The following is a 23,953-nucleotide window of genomic DNA, read 5'->3' as shown; positions in this document are numbered from 1 at the left end:
AAATAATATACACAAAAGACATTTGTATTAGTTTACCAGAAGTGGGCATACGAAACAATAGAAATGTTATTTTCTCACAGTTCTGGAGAAAAGAAGTCTAAGATTAAGGTGTCAGCAGGTTATATTTCTTCTGAAACCTCCCTCCTTGGCTTGCAGTTGGTTTCCCTCCTGCTGCCTCTTCACAGGTTTTTTCTTCTACATGATTCATGTCCCTAAGGTCTCTGTTGTGTACCAATTTTCTCTTATAAGGACACCAATCAGATGGATTAGGGTTAACCCTAAAGTCCTCATTTCAACTGACTCACCACTGGGATGGCACTGTCTCCAAATACAGCTACATTCTGAGGCAGCAGGCGTTAGAGATTCAGCATATGGATTTTGAGAGACAAAATTTAGCTGATAACAGCATCCAGTAAATTTTAGTTGTCCATTATTTTGTCCCATTCCTACCTCCTCCTCTACCTGAACTCACTGGTCTCACACAGCCCTTGTACTGGTTCAGTTCTATTTGTGGCCCAGAAGTTATTTTCTTCAGCAAATTTGATAACCTAAAAACTTGTTGATGAGGATTAGTTTGGATATCTGTATGTACTGGTGCTTCTAAGCAACACGTTTGCATAATGCAGTCAAGAAAGTTTGGTGTCTTGACAGGAGACTGAATAGGGTGAAGATTTCTGTTATGCAGCTCAAAGAAAATTGGAGATGTTCTCAGAAAATTGCATGTTTGATGCTCTTTAAATTTATCACAGGGACAAATGCATGTTTGAACTCTAGGTTTGGATCTAGAAAATCTGTATTTTATGAGAAGCTGCTTTTTTACCTTCTCTATATTCTAGAAAATAAGATACCATTGTACCATTGTAATCTGACTTTTTAAAATTGTATTACCTTATCCCTCCAGAGACAATGTTCCTGCTTTATAACCTGTATGTCTTTCTTTACTTCTAGCATTCAAATTTTTCAAACATATGTGTCTCTCTTTCCTTGTTGTTAACTTTAGTTATGAAAAAAATTTTTTCCTCAATGTATCCTTAAATTTTCTTTAGTGAGAATTCCACCACTAAAAAAAATAAATAAATAAATTTAAAAAAAAATAAATCAGGGAATGTTAATGCGGTATTTCTTTTTGAGTCAGAAATTCTTTAGGATTGTCCATTTCTTGTGTTAAGACACAAAATTCAATTGAGTATTTTAAGATCTAATTGACTTCATCCAATGATTCATGATTTGGTCAGCATCCCATCTAGCAAACAGAAGCTCCAAGGACCTGTACAAAGTGGAAGGATTTTATAGGCAGGAATGGGGTAGGACAGAAGGATTTCAGGAAAAGGAAATAAAAGACTGTTTCAGCCCAGGTCACCTTCCCTTAAGGGAAAGATGGCTGTGGGAAGGGTCTTAACATGTAATTACCTCACTAGTATAGATCACGAAATTCCAATGTGATTGGTTTAAAATTCCAATCCTGGGAGAGGATAAAATGCAATTAAGTTAGGTATTAAGTTTTGGTGGAATTTAGTAAAAGTGAATTCATTTTGGGTCTGTTGTTCTTATAATGCTTGTTAAACTGTTTAGTCTCCATAACTGGTTCTAATCTCTATCAGATCCTTTAGCCCTTGTATACCATCTGCAAGACATTTCTAAAACACACTGTCTGGAAGAAATTCAATAAAGTAGGGCCTGTATGTCAACTTGATCATTGCTCTTTAGAAATGCCTATGGAATGTGACGTTTTTTCCTTCATTTCTCTCATCTGAAAAATAAGTTAAAATAATCTCTTAGAACAGTTTTAAATCTTGTTTCATATTGTCAGTTCATCAGAGAACTTTTCATTTGAAATTTTACAAAGGAAAAGGGCATTATACTTTCAGGTTTATTATCAAGAATTAACAGAAATTTTAATAGCCCACATGGGTCTTTTCCAAAATTTTTAAATAGTAAGTGTGAAAGCTAAAATTTCTACCACATTGTCAATTGCTCTTGTTTTGGTCCAATGTGTTGATATTTACAGGGATGAAGAACCAGGAGGCCAGCTGGTTACAGATAAGTTCCACATTGACTGGGATTCAGTACTTGTTGACACAGATAATGTCATCACAGCACGATTTGATGGCAGAGGAAGTGGATTCCAGGGCCTGAAAATTTTGCAGGAGATTCATCGAAGGTTAGGTTCAGTGGAAGTAAAGGACCAAATAGCAGCTGTTAAGTAAGTGGGTGCATATTTTCCTACTGTTTTTCTTATAATGACAGAAGCTAAGTATAGATACATTAATACTACTAATACTGATTCGGAGATTTATACTTCAGTGAATGGACAGTTTTCTAACTTAGTCATAGAGACTATTGCATTTTTTAAGTACTTTTCACTCTTAGCACCAAATAAAATGATTTTCATACTTCCCATTCTGGAATTAAAATGTACTTTGGGTTTATAAAAATGGGAGAGACCTTAGGGCGCCTGGTGTTTCAGTTAGTTAAATGTCCAACTCTAGATTCCAGCTTAGGTCATGATCTCAGGGCTGTGAGACTAAGCCCAGCATTGGCTTCTGTGCTGGGCATGGAGCCGCCTGCTTAAGATTCTCTCTCTCCATCTCCCCCTTCCCTCTATTAAAAAAAAAAAAAATGGAAGAGACCTTAATTAAACCACTCTATTATTTATTTACAATAATCTACGATGCCTGTTATTTTCCAGTTAACTACAATTCTTGAACTTTCAGATACCATTCCCACACTGGCATGAGTGACCAAGAAATCTAGTAGGTTCTTTAAAACAGTACACAGAAATTGGCTAGGATATTATAAAAATGTAGATCAGCAGGTCTGGAATGGGGCCCCAAATTCTGCATTTGTATCAGCCTGCCAAGTGATGTGCAAACAACTGGATCATCACTTTGAGTAGAAAGATTTTGGAATCTATGATCCTTCAACATGAACAGAGCTCCAGCCCCTAAAGTATTCCTAGTTTGAGTTCTGGGTTTTGTGTGTATGTGTGCATGTGTGTGGATGCCCAGAATGAATTCCCATGTGCACTGACTCAAGAAAATATAACTGTATTTTTTTCTTATTGCAGATTTTTACTGAAACAGCCATACATCGACTCCAAAAGATTAAGCATTTTTGGAAAGGTAAATAGAAATCTTGTGTATATGTATTTTTTATATGTATGTAAAGTATTTATACATATGTGTGTATTATATGTGTTTTTACATATATAATTTCTTCGTTTTACTATAATCTCTACTATTCTTTAAAATGTAATATTATAATTAATACTATATACATTCAGTCATTTATTAATCCAGCAACTATTTATTATCTACTTGGTGCTGGTATTAGAAGTAGAACAACAACCGAACAACAACAAAAAATCTGTTTTCATAAAGCTTATCTTCTAGAAAGGAGAAATAGATAAACATGTAAATGAAAAACATAGCTTAATCTAACAATAGATCTTATAAGGAAAACAAAAAGTAAGTGGACAAAAGTTAACTCTAGGAAGGGGCCAATGTTATTAGATTAACTGGTCAACTAAGGTCCCTTGGATTAAGTGATATTTAGGCTGATACCTAAATAACAAAAAGCTAGTCCTATAAACCTCTTGAAGCAGGGTGTTCTCTACAGAAAGATCAAGCACCACAGCCTTGGGGAAGACTGACAGGGCTCAGAAACTGAAAAATGACCAATATGCATAATTAGGTCTTTAGTGTTTTCTGCAGGATATTATTTCTCACTGCAATAATTTTTATGTCAGTTTCAACATTATTTTCACAGTAGGGAAATAGTCTCCAAATAGAAACTTATTAGTCACCTAGCTTATCCGTATCACAAGTTTAGACACTATACAGATACTAAGATGAAAGGAAGGAGATCTAGTACTATTTTAAATTAGAGACAAAGCAAATTATTGGTGTTCATGGATTTAAATAAACATAAAATATGTTTTACTATCCATAAATGAACCCAAATATACATGACAGGACTAAACTGATCATTTTACTGGGGTATAAATTTTAGTGGTGTTCACTGACAAGTAGGTATAAGAAAATCTGTTTAACAAATAAATAACATGTAAATCAGCAAAAATTCGTCCCTGATTTCAGATACCTGCTGTGCACCATGTCTCTGCTTTATAAATATTCTTGTTCTCAGTAATACTCAAGAGATCAAGAGGGACAATGCTCCTCTGACATAAGTACAAATAAATGAAAGCCCATCACTAACAATAAAGGTATTAGTGAAAAAATGGAAATGTCTAAGAAAGTGATCATTCCAAAAAAATGGAAACTCTAGACAAATTAACAAGTGCATAAAGCGAAGTCTTTTCATATGCTACAGCATGGATGAACCTTGAGGACACTGTGCTCAGTGAAGTGAACCTGTCGCAGAAGGACAAATTCTGTGTAATCCCACTTACATAAGATATCTAGAGTAGTGAAGTACATGATGACGGAGAATGGAATGGTGATTGACAGGGTGAGGGGAAAAGGAAAGTTGGTTGCTTAATAGGTAATAGAATTTTAGATTCGCAAGATGAAAAAGTTCTAGGGATCTGTTTCACAATAATGTGAATACACTCGACACTACTGAACCATGCACTTAAAAGTGAATACTTTGGTAAATATTATGTGTTTCTTGCCACACACATAAAAAAGTGCATACAGTGGAGAACATTTTACTCTTTAATGGTCCTGATACATGTAATAATTTATATAGGACTTATATTTATGAAGGACTTAGGGCTTATGCATTTCAAGGCTCTACTCACTATACATAAGTCTAAAAGATCAAATGAGCTATACAAATGTTCATTACTATGGAAATTTAGATTCAGAAGGTTGTAAAATGCCTCACAGAGAAAGTGGAACATAAACTGGATAGTAAAAGTCATTCAACAAGCAGAAGGCAAGGAGAAGGCGTTCATGTAATGCCTAGTGTTAGGGAGAGCACAGCTGAGGAACATGAATAAAGTGACTGACTATAATTAAGGCTCACATAAAGGAACAAGAGGTGACAACACTAAGAGTAAGTCTGAGCACAGACCTCAAGGAGTTCTTCATATTAACAAGAAAGTTAGATTTTAGTCTATAAACAGGACAAAATAAAGTTCTAGGCAATTGACTCTGGCAATCTAAATATACAAAAGACATAGGATATAAACAAATTAAACATAATTAGATTTTAAATGGAAAAAAATATCCCATTTCAATTAAATATGCGTATCTGTGACTGAATTATAATTCAGTTTTTTGGCCATATAAATGAACACTGTTAGCTTCAAGACTTCATAGGTCTTATAATTCTTTTTTTTCTCAGGATATACTTATTTCATTTGAGTATCAAATTAAGTTATCTTAAACTCATAAAATTGGCTGGGGAGTAATGACCTTGCTTTTTTGGAATTAGATTATAAAGCTGTATGAGGCTTTGTTTTCTTTGTTGGAAATATTTAAATTAATGTTTAAATTTAATTAATCAATGCAAGAATATTAAGATTTTTCCATTTCTTCTGGAGTCAGTTTTAATACTTTTAAACAATTTTTTTCCCATTTCATATATTTTTAAAGATCGTTTTCAAAGCATAGTATATATTCTATTATGTTTAATCGTTTCACTAGTGGGGGTAATGCCCCATTTGACTCCTAGTTTGGTTTATAAGTACCTTCTGCCTTTGCTAGAGTACTCCCTCTTAACTGCTCTTATTCCTCCCACTTGTCTCTCTTCTATCCCCTATCCCTTACTTTTTTAATAAGCCATATTTTGACTTAGTTGTTCTCATTTTCTCTTTTCTATTTCACTAATTTTTACCCTTATCAGCCTTATTTTTTTCTTCTACTTTTTAAATCCATTTTGTTCTTAAATTTTTGACTAAAATGCCTGGCTTATTAATTTTCAGCATTCTTCCTTTCATTTGAGTTATAAAATCCCTTTGCATTACTCCCTTAGGTACTTCCCACCAGTACTGATAGGTAGTACTTCTTTTTTTTTTTAAACTTCCTATCGTTATCCCCAGAAGCTAACCTAACCTCACATAATATATAATAATTCTAATGTTCATTCTCTCAAGTAATTATATCTAAGTGTTAAAGTTAAGAAAACTAGAAAATTTTCTAACTTTTATTACAAAAAAAACCTAATTACATGAATTGAGACTAGGTGGCAAAATTCAAAACCTATAAACATCTATGTAGAACTGATACTGCTATGATTAACAGGCTAACATCAATGGGGAATAAAATTAATTAATTTCACAAACATTTATCAAATGTCTACTGTGTGCCTACTACTTTTCAAAGTGCTGGACATATAGCAATCACACATACACACACATAAACATACACACAAACATACGTTTTTTGAATTTTTAGTTTAGTGAGGAAAGAAATTTAAAAAATCAGTAAAGTATATAAAATGTCAGTGATAGAAAATTAAGGAAAATTAAGCAGAGAGGCAAATCGGGGGCCCAAGATTAAGGAAGAGATAGCAACTTCCATTTGGAAGACAGGAAAGATTTGACTAAGAAATCATGTTTGACCTAGGACAAGGGAATTTGAGAAGGCAAGAAACATGGATATCTGAGGAAGGTTTAAAAAAAAAAAAAGTACAAACATATGCATTAATATGGAAGCTTGTTAAAACTTGACTTAAGGGGCGCCTGGGTGTCTCATTCGGTTAAGCGTCTGCTTTCAGCTCAGGTCATGTTTCCAGGCTCCTGGGACTGAGTCCTGCATCAGGCTCCCTGCTCAGTGGGGAGCCTGCTTCTTCCTCTCCCTCTACCCCTCCACCCTGCTTGTGCTCTCTCTCTCTCATGTTCTCTCTCTCTAATATTTTTTAAAAACTTGACTTAGGGAGGTAATTATTACCTATAGTTTTATATCTTCTCAATTGAGATGGGGCTTGTTGGTGGCAGTCACTTCTAAGGTTTGAAGCTTTTAATATACATAATAAGAACACAAGACAGGATTGTAAGAATTGTGATAAAATGTATGTGATCACATTAAACAAATTAAAAAGATTTAATGTAAAATAATACAAAGCAATAAATCATGTTACTCATAACATATGTAGCGTATTTTTATTTCAAATCATTGTGTGCCATGAGTGATGTGGTTCACAAAGAATCTTAACTAAGGCTAGGAAAAACCTTTTTTTCAGTTCTGTCAGTATTTCTTTTTGACTGTATTCATTAACTCTTGGAGTACTCAAAGAAGTCACTTAATGATTATTACAGACCCCACCCTGGCTCCTCTAAGTCCATCTATCTATGGGATTCTGTTTCTTCAATCATGGGTATAATATAACTTTTTTAAGATAAAATATTCTCAGGAAACATTTCTATACTTTAAGTCCACTGAATAAAAAAAATGTTAAAAGATAAATTTGTTAAAATTGTATAAGTAATGCTAAAATGCTATGCAAATGGAAAGGACATAACAGTGAGTAGAAAAATGTGATCACTAGAAACCAATGACAGAACTGAACAGAACAGCCTATACCATTAGCTATTTCTGATCTATATCAAATAAAAAACATCCTCCAACTGACTAAGTCAATATGATGACCCACAGTTTCTGGCATCTTTCTGATTGACAGGAGTTGTTTTGAAAATTAAAATCACCATCTTCTGTCTACCTAGAATTTACATCTGATTCCTACCTTTGTCTGGGATATATTTTCTGAGAACTCTTTCATGATCTACTCTTGCATTCAGTGAGTAAATATAAAATGGTACAGAGGAAGGTGGACAATTAACATTTAATTTATTCTAATGCCTCCCAGTGTTGATTTTCTTTTAAAAATAGAAGTCATTTTGCTGAAATATATCAAATTAAGGCAGCATTTTGGATTAGGTTTTTGAATGCTATAGAGAGAATTTTATTCAACAGCTTTCACTATCATTAAGTCTTAAAGAGTATTTAGCTTCATTAATCTCAAATTTTCATATAAAAATAGTAAAATGCAACTTTGTGTAGCAGCAATGATTTATAACCCTAGTTTCATTTTTAAATCATATGGAAAGCTCCACAGCCCATTCTCCACAGACTAAATTATTTTTGAGAGCGTTGATACATATGTTTAAACCTCCACTGGTCTAGGGAATGCTGGTTGAAGCTAGGGAGATGTGTGGGTAGGTCTATTTGTTATATTATTATACCGTAAGAACTTACTATTCAAAATGTGGAATAAGAGCCTAGGCATTCCCTGGGAGTTTGTTAAAAATGCAAAATATTGGGCCCCACCCCAGATCTACTGAATTAGCACAATATGCATTTTAACAAGATCTCCAAGTGATCTGAATGAACTTTCAAGCATTGTTCTAGAATCGGCCCCTCCTTTGGAAGACACCATTCTACTTAGTTCCTGGAGATAATCAGACTGAGATTTATGTGAAACAGAGATAAAAAACATAATACCAACTTATTAATTTATATTATTAAGTTGCAATGTATAGTTGTTCTGTGGATTGGAATATTCAGCTATTCTCTCAAAGTAGTCAGGTTATATAAACCACCAAATCATAATCAACTGAAAGTCTGCTCTAATTCCATTGTGGAATTAGAACCAGAAAAGTTAACAACTGAGATGTGCATTTTTCACTGTGGGAACACTGTTGCCCCATGGGAAATACTTGAAACTTCTTGGCTGTAACACCTTGGTCTTACCTCCACGTCCAAGAACTAGAAACAATACACTGGAAAAGTTCCCTTTAAGGACAGAACTTTTAGGGGCTCTACACTTTCGTTCTATAATAGCTATTTACTTACTTTGCAGAACTCATCCACCCCTGCATACTTCTGAAGAGGAGTAGAATATGCCATCCCAGAATATGCCTCTTTGGCATAAGGATTATTTTGAGCTGATTAAGAAACAGCAGACACAGGAGAAGCTTTGGAAACAGAATAGAAATTACTCTTTTGTAAGAGATGTTTATATTTATAAAAGAAATCTCCATTTGTGTCTCCCTCCTTGTACCAGGATAAGAAGGTTGACTCTAAATCATAAGAACTTTTAATAATGGAGAAGGCACTAACTCCAAATTGGACTTAAATCTGCCTAACAAAGCTTAACCTTGATTATAGTTCTTTTCCTTGTAACCTCCCATAACTGAGCTCCCTCCAACATCTTTCTTTTGTCTTTGGCTAAAGATGGTATTTGAGGTGCTGGCTTGAGCCACCTCAAGGAGTTATTCAGTTTCACTGGGTATCTCCCATGTATATGTGAGGTATTCATGTTAATAAACTTTTTTTCTCTTGATAATCTTTTATTACAAGGCATCTCAGCCAAGAACTCAGAAGGGGAGAGGGAAATTATTATCTTCCCCTTCACTTCTTTCTTTAGATGCCCTAACACTTTTAAGGCTAATGCTTCTGAATTTTGCTGACCTAAGGATATTTTTGTATCTTTCAAAAAGAATGAGTAAAGACACTGTGGTGGTTTATCTCTGTAAAGGATAATTTTATTTCCCTCATTTACCAATTGGTGAAGAAGATTCACTCAAGCTTCTGGATACTAGCTAAATATTTCAGCACTAAATTAACATATGCAAAGGAAGAAAAATAATCTTCCCTCTACCCTTCTGAGCTCTTGTCTAAGACCCCTGTAATAAAAGAGAGTCACAAGAGAAAAACAAAGAGAAGTTTATTGACATACATACATGAGACATACCCAAGGAAAAGTGAGTAACTCTCTGAGGAGGGCATAGAATTCAGGCTTAAATACCACCTTAAAAGGAAAAGGAGAGTGGGATGCAGGCCTTTTAGGAGAGTGAATGATTGTTAGGAAAGATGAATGGAAGAATAGATGGGAAGGGTGACAGTTTATGACAGTCTCTCTAGGTATGTTGTGGACTTCTAGTGACAAGAATCAATCTTCTAGGTTGATGAAATTCCCAGGGAAGGTATCTATGACAACTGAGTTCCTTTTGGAGGATCTGTCTTTAGGCAGATAAGGGAGTTCAGAGAAAGCCTTTCCATGCATTTGCTCTTTTCCAGGTGTCTGCAGCTCAAAATAATCAATAGGCCAAAGTGCCATATTCTGCTACTCTTCACATAGGTTCCTTAAGACACTTGAGTAATGTTTGCAATTGGGACTTTGATGTCAATCATCCCACTTTTTAAATAATGTTCCATATAAGCATAAATGAAATTCTGTATTTCTCATCTCAAGAATTTAGTGAGATTAACAGATTCCTATTGCATTGGACCATACTAATATCATCTGGTAATCTTTCAAAAGTAGACCTCATCGTGAACCAACTGCATCAGAATTGCTGAGGCTAAGGCCTAGATCTTCATTTTTTTTTTTTTAATACCTCCCAGGGTACTCTGATGTCCAGCAAGATGAAGAACACTGCCCAGAGCATGGCTAAAAATTAATTTCTAAGATGAATATGTAACTCAGTAGGTCACTGCCTTAGCCCAAATCTACTAAATTGTTAAAATCTCCTCTGGAATTCTGGTTATAAAAGAAAACTGGACATCTTAATATATTTTTTAAGAATTTATAATTAATTAGTTCAAAAGCGCTGCAAGATGAATTTAGATATTTAAAGTAAAATTGACAGACAGTGAGAGAGGGAACACAAGCAGGCGGAGTATGAGAGGGATAAGCAGGCTTCCCGCTGAGCAGGGAGCCCAACGCAGGACCCTGAGATCATGACATGAGCTGAAGGCAGACCGTTAACAGCTGAGCCACCCAGACGCCCCTAAAATTAAATTTAAACAATAATCCAATTCATGCAACTAGCAACATTATTTATCATCCTCACTTCCTTCAAATATTTAGGTGTGTGGAACAAAGCAGAATCTATATTTGCGATAATAGATTTTAAATATTTAATTCTCCTTTCCTAATTCTACATAACTGTAATTATTAAATATTTCACTAAATATATATGTGTGATTTGCTGAAAATGATATATGATTTAATAAGTGCTATTTTCCCTAGCTTTTAATTATTTGGAGTTATTCCCAGATATACCACATGAAATCACAGAGCAAACATTGGACAATGTTGTTATATAATTTTATATTTTACCTAAAGTTATTAAAATAGCTTGTTATATAAAAATTTAAATTCGTTTCAAGATTTTCATCTGTACAAAGTGATCTTAGTGTATTCTTTTCTCAGGTCTGGGACATTATAAGACATTCTGTTATGTATATTACCAAACAGTGATCAAAAGCTAAAAATATCTCCAGGGATAATTGATACAAACATACCCTCCCCCCCCCTCTATATACATAATATATATATATTTTTAATTTTGCCAGGGGTATGGTGGCTATATTGCATCAATGATATTAAAATCAGATGAAAAGCTTTTTAAATGTGGATCAGTGATTGCACCCATCACAGACTTGAAGTTGTATGGTGAGTACTTCCTACAGATTGACTTAATATAACGTATTGATTTGTAAAAAAAAGAAAATCCCAATGCAGAAGAGCTCTATTGGGCTCATTTATCATGTGCTATCAGAGATGTTTTCAGCTGTTTATCGCTTCCTCATTCAATCAGTTTTACTGGAGCATGACAATTAAACATGAAATGTAGAAATTAAATATTGAAATATGTTAGTCATAAGGTTTTTAGTTTATTCTTAAATTTCTGTTTTCTTGGGTCACAGCCTCAGCATTCTCTGAAAGATACCTTGGTATGCCATCTCGGGAAGAAAGCACTTACCAGGTAACAAATTTAAAATAATGAAGAAAGAAGAGCATATTTGTTCTAAAAACTGAATCAAATTGCAAATATAGGTAGATCTATATATACACAGATATTTGTGCTTTCCTTTATAGGCATCCAGTGTGCTACATAATATTCATGGCTTAAAAGAAGAAAATATATTAATAATTCATGGGACTGCTGACAGTAAGTATTGTAGTTGCTACTACTGTTTGACGGGGTTTGACCTTGAACAAAGGGGTACGTCTAAGAACTTGCTTACAAGGGGCCCCATAAACTTTTTGAAGAAGATAGCAGAGGATAGTGGCACAAAGAATCCAATGTATGATAGGAAGTAAGAAGAAGGATGTCAGAACCAAGAGGAAAGAAGCTGGGAGCCTCGATGGCAACTCCGTCCAATAAAACTTTCTGGGATGATGGAAATGTTCTGTATTTGCGCTGTAGAACACAGTAGCCACCAGCCAATATGACTCTTGAGTACTTGAAATGTGTTTAATATAATCAGGAACTGAATTTTAAATAGTTTATTTCTAATTAATTAAAATTTGAATACCCACATATGGCTAGTGACTACCACTGTGGTGTTATTCAGCACACTTCAAATCGAAAGTAACTGAGAAAACAACAGGATAGCAAAAAGTGCCAGCACATAAAATTCTGATACAGTCACTCACAGTTAAAACAAAAACTTTTTAAAATGCATGTTTATATCACATCTCCTTTTTTCACCACTTTAAACATTAGAGATGGATGTGATTGATATTACTAGTAATATATATAATTTTATATTCACTTTGAAGTGTTTAGGGGTTAAAGAATATATATATTTATATTTGAATTTATATTTATGTGGTACTTTACAACAGAGGGCTGAGTATTTATAGCCCCATTCACAGACGAGAAAAATCAATTTCAAGGAGGAAACTGATTTAACCAAGGCTATCTGTCTAATAAGCATAGAGTCAAAGCCTTGAGTCAGTATTTCCTAATATCTGAACTTGTTTTTGTTGATCCATCCTGTCCTGCCTCAGTAGTTTTACCCCATATTACAGAGAATATCACTAAAAAGGTCTTACAGCAAAGATGATATCAGCTTTTTAACTTTACAGCATGCCAGGTTATGATTAGAATTTAGATCAGTACTTATGTACACACACACACATATATAGAATATATATCCAGTGTGTATTTATATATATTGTATGTGTGTGTGTTTGAATAAATAGGTAAATGGGAGAGAAGAGACAAAAATCTCCCTTAAGTACAATTCCAAATTTATGTAGGTACACACTCTCAAGGAGGCAAAGCTTAGCTTTCTTCTTCCCCTATCAGAGTGGGTTGCACTTAGTGATTTGCTTCTAAAGACTGCTGTATGGAAAAGGGAAGAATAACTTTACAATGGAGAAACCTCATAAATACCATCTCAGCCAGGTGATCAAGGTTAACATGAACAGTTACAAGTCATGTTGATGGTAGGTACCCTTGACATCACTTTAAGAGAATGGTGCTCTCTCTCTATGGTCTTGTCCCAAAAACTCATAACCTCATTCTACCCATGAGAAAAACATCAGACAAACCCAAATGAGGAATATTCTAACCCATACACCTTGGAATTGTTAAGGTTATCAAAAACAAGTTCGAAAATTCCTCGTAGATCGTAAGACGTTAAGGCGTCATGTTATCTAGATGTTTCTTCGTTGTAACAAATGGACCATAATAATGTGAGATGTGAAAAATAGGGGGAACTTGGTAAGGGATATACATGAACTCTCTGTACTGTCTTTGCAACTTCTTTGAAAATCTACAACTACTATAAAATTTTAAAAAATAGAACTGAGATGATGCCATACCTGTGTTGGACGAAACATATGTAAAAGCGTATAAACATGTTGATGGACATTAGAACTTTATTCTAAGGTATTAAGATCTTACACATATATTAATAGTAACAAAAAGTAGAAATTAAGTACTGAGTATATTTCAGAAAATGTGCCAAAAGCTTTTAATGTTATCCTATCTCTTTTTCACAAAAATATTGTGCAGCAGGTGCTATTATCTTGTTTAACTGATTGGGAAAATAAAAATTATGGAATTTATATAACTTGCCAAAAGTTACACAACCACTAATTCATAGAAAGGGGGTTGGAATCTGGTATGAAGGCTTTTTCACTGTGCCCTGAAGCTTCAAGTGTGAGAATAAATTATATTTGAGGTTAAATTATTTCACGTCTGGCCATTACCCTAGACTAGAATATATTAGTGCTATTCAAATGTCCCTGTCAATATGTCACAGCTATTAAGGTAAATCATGTTCTTACTACCTCACTTAGGCATGGATCTAGTTCTTCATCCACTGATAAAATGCAAGCAAAGGTTCAGCACTGGTCACTTCAAAGGAAAAGCGCAAACACACATAAACACATGCGCACACATACACACACCTCATATGGGCCTGGTGGATTATAGGTGCTCAATGGCATTATAATACTATCATTATTAATATCATCCTCAAAAACTACCAGCAAATTAGTTCACTAAGACAATTAGACCTTTAATGTTTCTGTTTTAGGAAGTAGACAAATGACAAATATCAACAGGCTTCACATAAGAAAATAAACAAAAAAAATCCAACTATACTTTTGTACATTTATCTTTTCAGCTCCATCCATGCAGAGAAATGATGGAGTCCTTTTCAAATTTTTTTTCCGATAACACATGAGCAATATAAGAGGTGATTTTACCTTAGTCATTGTTCCAACTTATCAGCATTTCTCATAACTTACATTTACTGAGCAATTTGCAAATTTATTTAGAAGTAACATGGTAATACTCCCATGAAGTACAATAGGAAGATGCTGAAAGGATCTTGGGTAGATTTTAAAAAGATTTAAATGATCTTTGGAATCTTTTGCTGTCTGCTATGTGGTAGGATTAACCAGTATCATAGCATTAGAGCAACGAAACAGCTTCAACTATTAAGACTGACCTAGTTTGACAAAGACACTTTAAAAAGGTTAGCTTAAAAGTTATTTACAGGGCACTGGGTGGCTCAGTTAACCGTCTGACTTCAGCTCAGGTCATGATTTCGGGGTCCTGGGATCCAGGCCAGTATGGGCTCCCTGCTCAGCGGGGAGTCTGCTTCTTCTCCTGCCTCTCCCCTCGCTTGTGCTTGCTCTCTCTCAAATAAATAAATAAAATCTTTTTTAAAAAGTTATTTATAGAAATTTGAAGATGCATGAAGTATAGGAATAAATAGCCAGGCAGTAGATGAGCGAAGTGCTGTACAAACAGATTTGAGTGATTCAGCCAACATTTCAGAATTTTCAGGCAGAGTTCAGGCAGAGGGGGAAGCTGGAAGGAAACAGGAGAAACCAGTATGATCCACATTAAATATTAAGCTCTTCAATAATGAGATGTAGACTCTAATTTCTCAAGATGTTACAGTTTTTTTCTCATTTAAAATAAAACAGAATGTCAGTATCTAACAGAGACTGGGCCCCAGTAATCCTCAGAAAGATGGTTTGCTGTATTACTATGCGGATAGGCATTCACTGAATTAAAATTGTTATAACTATATAAAATATGTGAACAACTAGAAATAATAAATGGTAAACTTAAATACTATCCTGTACAATAAGTAGAGCCTTAATAGTAACTTCTGTTTCAGTTTATTTTTTGTAATGTATTTTTTATAAACCTTTAAGTTTTATCAGCATTGTATCTTACTGATTTTCCAGTTAATTCCAGGTGTCAGCCTTTTATTATTTTTTTAAAGATTTTATTTATTTATTTGAGTAAGACTGAGAGAGCGAGAGCATGAGTGGGAGAAGAGACAGATGTAGAGGGAGAAGCAGACTCTTCACTGAGCAGGGAGCCTGATGCAGGACTTGATACCAGGACCCTGGGATCACAACCTGAGCTGAAGGCAGACGCTTAACTGACTGAGCCACCCAGGCACCCCTGCCCAGGTATCAGTCTTTCAAATGTGCAATGTATGTAAAGTATAATATTTAATATCTTTGAAAAAATGATATAAAAAGTTCTAATTCTAATAAATGCATTTCCATCAAATAATAGAATTTAATTTCTTACAGCAAAAGTCCATTTCCAGCATTCAGCAGAATTAATCAAACACCTAATAAAAGCTGGAGTGAATTATACTATGCAGGTAAGTCACTTTTTCACGAGACTGTTTTCCTACCTTGGTTTTTCAGTTGTGAGATATAGAACACAGTTTCTGTACTACTCCATCCCCCACACTATTATTTTAACTGTGATTTTTAGGTACCAAAGATTGTGAGTTTTCTTCCTAATCATGCTGAGAAGGTAGATCAGCTCACGCTTTATGTGAACTGCAAAAATTTTCAAGAATGTCTTTTTCTTCTCAGACTTTTATTTCTATCAATAATAATGAATTGTTTTCAAAGAGGCGTGTTCTATTTCCCTTCTAGTTACTTTGTTTTTTCCCTCATTTTCTATCATCTTTATCATAAAAGGTAGGGAAAAAGTGGTTTGAGGAGATACTAAGAAAAAAGGAGCGAACAAAACATTTACATCTGTGCATTCAACCACATGTAGGGAATAGTACCAAAGCCTTACTTTATAGTGGTCACTATGCTAGGGGAGTAAGACAGACTTTACAACGTTGAGGATTTTCAGTCTGAGGGAGGAGTCACAGAAGGGAGAAAAAAAAAAAAAGCAATTTTAAGTTCTCAGCATTTGAAAGAACCAAAAGTAGTTCAACATATCCAGAAGCACAGGTACCAGAGTTAGGATGATGAAGGAAGAAGATGTAGAGATAAATAGATAAGATCATGCCACAAATAATGGGAAGGAGTAGAGGGCTTTATGTAGATCATTGAGGTACCGTTTAAAAACTTTACCCCCAGGTGCTCACTTTGGCAGCACATATACTAAAATTGTAACGAAACAGATTAGCACAGCCCCTGCACAAGGATGACACACAAATTTCTGAAGTGTTCCATATTTTTTGTATGGAACTGTTCAATTATGGTGATGTATATCTGAAACTAATATACACTGTATGTTAATTGGAATTAAAATAAAAACTTTGAAAACGAATTAAAAATAAAAAATAAGTAAAAGCTATGTCATCTTAATAGTAAAAAATAAAAATTAGAAAAAAATTGAATAAATAAAAACTTCATATCCATTGATGGACAAGTATCTATATTTGTAATTTTAGAAAAATTACTCATATCATTTATATTAGAGGGGACACTGTCAAATTAAAAATTATACCGGACAAGGTTAAACAGACAAGGCAGGCTTTATTTAAGACTTCTGTAATAGGGGAGAGAAACTAAACTCTGTCGAAACATAGGGTTGGGGAATTTATAGAAACTGGGGCAGAGGGAATCATCGGCCATCTACTTTGGGTAGTTCACCTTACCAAATGGAAAAGTAAACTTTCTGTTTATGACAGGAGGTAGTTTTACAACTTGGAGCAAGGGTTCTACCCTCCCACAGAGAGAGAGGGCTGCTCTCTCCTTCAATATTTTCATCTGAGAGAGATGGTTTTTAGGTCCTTGAGAAAGACATTTCCTAAATTGTAGAACTGGCAAGCCTGGAAGATTTACATACAAAGGGGCAGAGAATTTACAATTCTAAGTTTTCTAAAATAGCTCTAAGAAAAGGAAGGTCAAGGCCCTAGAGTCAGGAAGAAAAGGATCTCAAATTTAGTCAAATTAAGGGGAATGTTAATGCTGCCCTGGCCAACAGGAACATAGAAAGCTCTACTTTTTCTGACCAATGAGTTCTAATTTAAATACATAAAAAACTGTAGTTTGTCTCAATTATTATCATAGGATTATAATTTAAAAAAAGAGAGAAAAGTTTAGCACAAAAAACCCAGAGTTAAATTAGGTTAGATTTTGGTCAGATATTACTTTCCAAAGTTCCCTTGCCCCTGGGGCTAAAGGAATGGATTCTGAGGGACAGTATCTGCTTGGTAACTTTCAATCTCTCTCCCCCTCAATATCTTAGGTCTACCCAGATGAAGGCCATAACGTATCTGAGAAGAGCAAGTATCATCTCTACAGCACAATCCTCAGATTCTTCAGTGATTGTTTAAAGGAAGAAATCCCTGTGTTACCACAGGAACCGGAAGAAGATGAATAATGGACCCTATTTATATAGAACTGAAGGGGATCTTGAGGCTCAATGAAACCTAACCAAGAGACTGTAATATTGTACATGCTCCAGAATTTCAAGGGCAGCTTAAGGAGATGACACTGGAACAGCACACTCAGAGACAATGAACTAGAATTTGAATACAGATGTCCAAGTCTACTGTGTTGCCAAGGGTGCGGAACCTGTTTCTTTGTGTAAGGAAGGTCAAAGGGTTGGTTTCCTGGGAGAAATTAGTTTTGCATTAAAGTAGGAGTAGTGCATGTTTTCTTCTGTTATCCCCAGATTTGTTCTGTAACTAGTTGCTCTCATTTTAATTTCAGTGGCCACCGTCATCTTTGCATATGATGCATACTTAGTACCACATCCCTGATCTTTGATGGCTGAGCTGCAACCTAACACCTTACTGTATCTTTATAATAAGTGCAATTCCTTCATTGTCTATTATTATGCTTAAGAAAATATTCAGTTAATAAAAAAGAGTATTTTATGTAATTCTGTTTATAAAAAGACATTATTAAACGGGTCAAAGGTCATGTAGAAATATGGATTTCAGCACCTTCCAAAGTTCAGCCAGTTATCAGTAGATACAGTATCTTTAAATCAACACACGAGTGTATGTCTCACAATATATAGACACACGTGTGCATATACAGTCAATAAATCTATCTTTACATGTTATTCATGCTACAAAGGATAGACTTCTGATGAATTAGAAGAGATGCTCTTTTAGAGGCTATAACGGATGCTTTGTTTAACGAGCCAAAAATGATGAAACATTTTTTCCAATTTAGATTCTAGCTATTGCTTTCCTATAAATGTTTGGGTTGTGTTTGGTATCGTTTTTAGTGGTTAATAGTTTTCTAGTTGCAATTTAATTTTTTTGAATATGATACCTTGTCACATGTAAATTAGATACTTAAATATTAAATTATAGTTTCTGATAAAGAAATTTTGTTAACAATGCAATGCCACTGAGTGCTATTTTGCTCTTTTGGTGGAGAAAGCTTTTTTTAAAACACTTGGTCCTTTTACTTCTCTCAATGCAGAATCAATTCTCATTTTCATTGTAAAAGCAAAGAGCTAGATTATTTCATTTGCCAGTTCCTATTTAGTATTCTGTGCCTGCCCACTTCATCTGTTACTGTTTAATTTAAATCCTTCTGGTGAGAATTAGAAATGAAATATTTCTTATTCATTGGCCAAAAAGTTCACAAACAGCAGTGTTTGCTATTTAATTTGAGTTGAAGGCACAAATGCATTAATTCCTGTGCTGTATTGACTTGCAGTAGTAAGTAACTGAGAGTGTAAAATAAACTTGACTGTATGAAGTCAAATTTAAGTCATGAGAATATTAAATTTGGTGACTAAAATCACTTTGGTGACTTAAGGGATCTTCCAGAAGAAGTCTCAAAGCCTGTAATCAAGCTTAGAAGTTTAGATAAACCTAGGCAGTATACTGTGTTTCTGTGGTTTCTCTCAAATTCCTCAGGACAGGCTGGATTCTCATGACATCAAGACACCAAGAGGAAACTCAAAAATGTCACAGAACTGCTCAGTAACTCTCCCATTTTCTTGAAGGATCAACCCCCAAATCTGGGTATTTGGAAGCATATAAATTGTTTTCTTGGACAGTCAACTTTTCTTCTGGATGCTTTGGAATTGTGTCTTCACTGCTCCACTGGATTCAATTTAAAATGGGAAAGGCTCACTTTTCTGAGACCCATTTCAGGTCTTTTCAAGAATAGTAAACACATTTTTAAAGAAAAAATAATTTTAATGTTTAAAAGGAAAGTTTTGCCTATTTTATTAAGATGGAAATTTCTTTTTAGGCTGATTTGAAGTCCAAATGAAGCTTTTTAATCAATATTTTAAATTTCAACCACTACAGATTTTTATGATGCAAATAGTTATGTTGTCTGAAAGATGTGGTTTTATTGAATGTCTATTTGAGCAACATTTTTAAAGTATTTACCTTTTACTGTTCATCATTTCTCTTGTTTTATTACTATTATCAATGTTTATCTATTTTTCAATTAATTTAATACAGTTTCTAATGTGAAAGACATTTGTCTGGAACCCACTTTCACCTTAAAGGCTAAATGGACCTCAAATGAAGACATACTGTTTAACAGGAAGGTGGAAATTTTTTATCTCCATGATTCTTTGAGTTTTAATCATTGCGCTACTTTAGAAAAGGCAATGCTCACCAACGCAGACACCACCTGTTAAAGGAATCATGTAACTGAACTTTCTCCTTTATACATTTGCCTTTGGTTATAATCCAACTATTTCACATGAATTTATGCATTCTGAGGGTTTCCTAGAACTCCAGCGGCAAGCTTTTCAAGTGTGATTTGCCCTTTAAAGTTAAAAAACTCAAGATAAAATAAAAAATTCTATGAAACAGGTAAGCAGTATCAAATCATCCATAGAGATAAACACATAGCTTTTTGAAACTATTTTAAAAGATAAAAGTGTTGTTTCTTTTTTTTTTTTTAATGTCCATTGCCTCCATTGAGGTCTCTAATTCATCAGCTAGAAACTAAGGAGACCATGGGATCTGCTGGAGTGTCCTGAGAACTAAAGGTAGATGCTCTTCAAAACCTGGGTCTCAAAAGCAAACAAAAACCTGGGTCTCAGTTCACCCTGCGAGTGTGTCTTTTCTGACTGGATGTGTAGTATAAAAATTACCATAGAGGGCCCCTCGCACATTCCAGTTGTAGACCTACTAAAATGAGGTGACTTGAACTTTGGTCTCTACCATACAGGGAATTATTTAAGCATTGTCCTCAAGTAGTAGGCTTTGAAACAGAAGAATCTGGGACTGAATTGCCCTCAAGTTTCAAAGGTCATTGAGGGCACATGGCTTGTATAAAGAATCACATATGGAATACCTCTTGTGTCCCTCCCCAAATGCTCTCAACCATCTTCACATCATACAGCAACAAGCAGTGTATAAATAAAACCTGAGCCCTCAGCTGCACTCTCACTTTCTGTTCTGGGGATTCTCTGACATAATGCTAGCTCTCTACTGGAACCAACACTCATCACTTACGCATTACAGATCTACATGAGGATGTTAATACCCACACTGAAACCCAGTTAATGGAAGACAGGAGCACTTGAGTACATGTTTCTTTTCTTTTTCTTTCTTTTTTTTTTTTTAAAGATTTTATTTATTTATTTGACAGAGAGAGAGGGTACAAGCAGGGGGAGCAGCAGGGAGAGGGAGAAGCAGGCTCGCTGCTGAGCAAGGAGCCTGATGCAGGACTCAATCCCAGGACCCTGGGATCATGACCTGAGCTGCAGGCAGACACTTAACAGACTGAGCCACCCAGGCTCAGATGTTCTTTCCTTAGATATTCTGCATGGTCCTTAGAAGCCCCATGAGACTCAGCTGCCCACAGCTGTACACTGTTGTTTCCCCCCTTCCCCATTCCACTTGGCTCAGTTCCTCACTTATATCTCCTAGATAAAATACACATTGATCAGGCCCTACTTTCTGGGGAAACATTTTGCCCACAAGAGTTTACTACTGTGAAAACTATAGGATGAACAAACAAAATGAGAATAAAGAAGTGCTTCCTTTTCAGTTTAGAATAAGCTCTTACCTAAAATTTCCTGGATGCTTACTAAGCACCAACCATGTGCTAAGTGCTCTACTTTCATTATCAAATTAAACTTCTCAACATGCCTTGATTCCCATTTTACAGATAAGAAAATGGAGTCTGAGGAGTAAGACACCCACATTTATATAACTAATGAATGAATAGCCTAAAACCTAGCTCTAGCCATCTGAGAAGCCCCTGTTCTCAGCCATCCTGCTGTATAGAAGTAGGAAAGGTTTCATCTGAGAAAGCATTCTGAATATTTAAATATACAGTTCCAGATATTTTTGAGAATGGTTTGATAACAATAATACTAAAAGATAAATGATAGGCTAGTGTACCACCATACTCGCATTTGAAGCTACATGGATTCCCTGATGCCAAGGGGACTTATGCAATATTAAAAATACACTTTGTTTTCAATTGGAGATATGCAAGAATTATTCCCATCTATGGAAACCCTTGCCCAGAAGACAATGTCTATACACCTAGGATATCATTAGTAAAATCCCTTGCTCTGACATTATGCCAAGAGCATTCCAAAATCATTCCAAGGGGGATTCAAAACATTATGTTGATCAAAGCACGCAGGCTTGTAAACACGAAAACTCCACCTAGTCTTCAAACATTAAAATCCAGAAAGCATGTTGCAACACTTAGAGCTATAACTGGCATCCACAATCCTATTTGCAATCTGACTTAGGAGAAGTGCATTATCTCCCACTTTTCTATTACTATAGGAAATAGGTTTTGTTTACCACTGATCAAATCTGCTAACAACAGTCATTTCATGTGGCAAAATTCCAGCAATTTTGGAAAAGAGTCTGTAAATTAAAAACTCCCCTTTCTTATCAAAGACAAGGCAGACAGATTTTTAAAAAAAGTCATATCAAAGTACAATTTTGATTATTTTTCTTTCAGACTTCCAATTAAGTTTAAGATAGTCTGATACAAGTATCACAGGTTTTTGTTGTTTTTTTTTTTTATTACAGATGAGTTTTTTTTTTTTTTTAAGATTTTATTTATTTATTTGACAGAGATAGAGACAGCCAGCGAGAGAGGGAACACAAGCAGGGGGAGTGAGAGAGGAAGAAGCAGGCTCATAGCGGCGGAGCCTGATGTGGGGCTCGATCCCAGAACGCCGGGATCACGCCCTGAGCCGAAGGCAGACACTTAACCACTGTGCCACCCAGGCGCCCCAGTATCACAGGTTTTTGATACAGCAGCTTGAGTAGAAGGAAAGTCTCTAGGCTGATTATCACAATCTGTGTTCTATCAGACTCAGCACCATTTTAACTAAGTAATCTTTGGCATGAGTGAAGCTTAACAATACAGAAGTCCAAAATCATCAATAGAAGAGGAACTCACATATGTTCAACATCTAGGCTTTTTCTCATATAATCTCAGCAAATGCCCAAACCAACCATGTGAGACAGACATTGTTTTCTGATGAAATCAAGATTCAGAGAGGTTAAACAACTTTCCAGAAGGTCACACAGTTTGTAAATGACAGAACCAGGATTTGAACATAGACCATAATGACCTCAAAGCCTTCACTTGATAATCCTATCTATGAATTTTTCAGCTGGTAAATTCTTAAGGTTCATCATGCATATCTTTAGGTTGGATTAAACTTTTAAGTCCCTCACTATTCAGTATTGCCACTTAGTATGCATCTGATTTCAAGTAACTCAACACAAACTTAAAAGTGGCTTAAATACTTGTGACCCAATATGTGGGCAGTTTGGGCATCACCTGAGAGTTTGTTAGAAATATAGACTCTTGGGGTGCCTGGGTGGCTCAGTCATTAAGCGGCTGCCTTCGGCTCAGGGCGTGATCCCAAAGTCCTGGGATTGAACCCCACATCAGGCTCCTCCACTGGGAGCCTGCTTCTTCCTCTCCCACTCCCCCTATGTTCCCCCTCTCGCTGGCTGTCTCTCTCTTTCTGTCAAATAAATAAATAAAATCTTAAAAAAAAAAAAAAAAAGAAAGAAAGAAAAGAAAAGAAATACAGACTCTTAGGCACTACCTAAGAAGAGATTCAGGCCCTCCTGAATCAGAAACTTAATTGTAACAAATCCTCAAGTGATTTGTATGCACAGTAGAGTTTAAGAAGCACTGGCTTAAAGGACAAGAACCTTTATTTACTCATATCACAAGAGAGCTAAAGTTTGGTGCTTCTAGGGGGGCAGTTTAACAGATTATTGGGCCCCTTCATTAATTTCAAGATAACCGCAATTGCCCTAGACAGTATGTCCTTTCACAGCAATATCCCAGGATAGAAAGGAAGGAGTGACTGTTTTTATCAGGAAAGGTAGCTTTCTCCGGAAGTCTTAAGCAAAATTCCTTTCAAATTCTTTAGTCCAGGCTTTGGTTGTAAGCCTCTACTGTAGAGGTATGGCAGGCTAGGAAGTTACATATCTGCAATTGCAATCTCCGTAGTGAAGGTGCAACAAATAAGAATGTTAAGAACAAGGAGAATGGCTGTAAGATAGGTGCCCAGTGTATGGCT

General features: G+C 35.2%; 1 protein-coding gene and 1 non-coding gene across 5 annotated transcripts in view; both read left to right on the top strand.

The window, feature by feature from the left end:
• DPP10 (dipeptidyl peptidase like 10) overlaps positions 1 to 22,400 on the top strand; it is a 648,232-nt gene extending 625,832 nt beyond the window's left edge. For all 4 annotated transcript variants that reach the window (XM_087856800.1, XM_087856769.1, XM_045804069.2 and 1 more), the window contains 7 exons: positions 2,009 to 2,203; positions 3,068 to 3,122; positions 11,268 to 11,367; positions 11,622 to 11,680; positions 11,794 to 11,866; positions 15,775 to 15,848; positions 17,687 to 22,400. In XM_087856800.1, the coding sequence (XP_087712926.1) occupies positions 2,009 to 2,203; positions 3,068 to 3,122; positions 11,268 to 11,367; positions 11,622 to 11,680; positions 11,794 to 11,866; positions 15,775 to 15,848; positions 17,687 to 17,821 (691 nt within the window). In that variant the 3' untranslated portion in view covers positions 17,822 to 22,400. The remainder of the gene's footprint in view (positions 1 to 2,008; positions 2,204 to 3,067; positions 3,123 to 11,267; positions 11,368 to 11,621; positions 11,681 to 11,793; positions 11,867 to 15,774; positions 15,849 to 17,686) is intronic.
• LOC123796625 (U6 spliceosomal RNA) lies at positions 16,570 to 16,671 on the top strand. Its single transcript, XR_006780798.2, has one exon. It is a non-coding gene; the product is annotated as a U6 spliceosomal RNA (small nuclear RNA).
• Positions 22,401 to 23,953: the final 1,553 nt, after the last annotated feature.

This window comes from Ursus americanus, chromosome 1 (genome assembly GCF_024610735.1).
Source record: "Ursus americanus isolate L20-20 chromosome 1, mUrsAme1.1.p, whole genome shotgun sequence".
Taxonomy (NCBI): domain Eukaryota; kingdom Metazoa; phylum Chordata; class Mammalia; order Carnivora; family Ursidae; genus Ursus; species Ursus americanus.
This window is presented reverse-complemented; position numbering and strand designations above follow the sequence as displayed.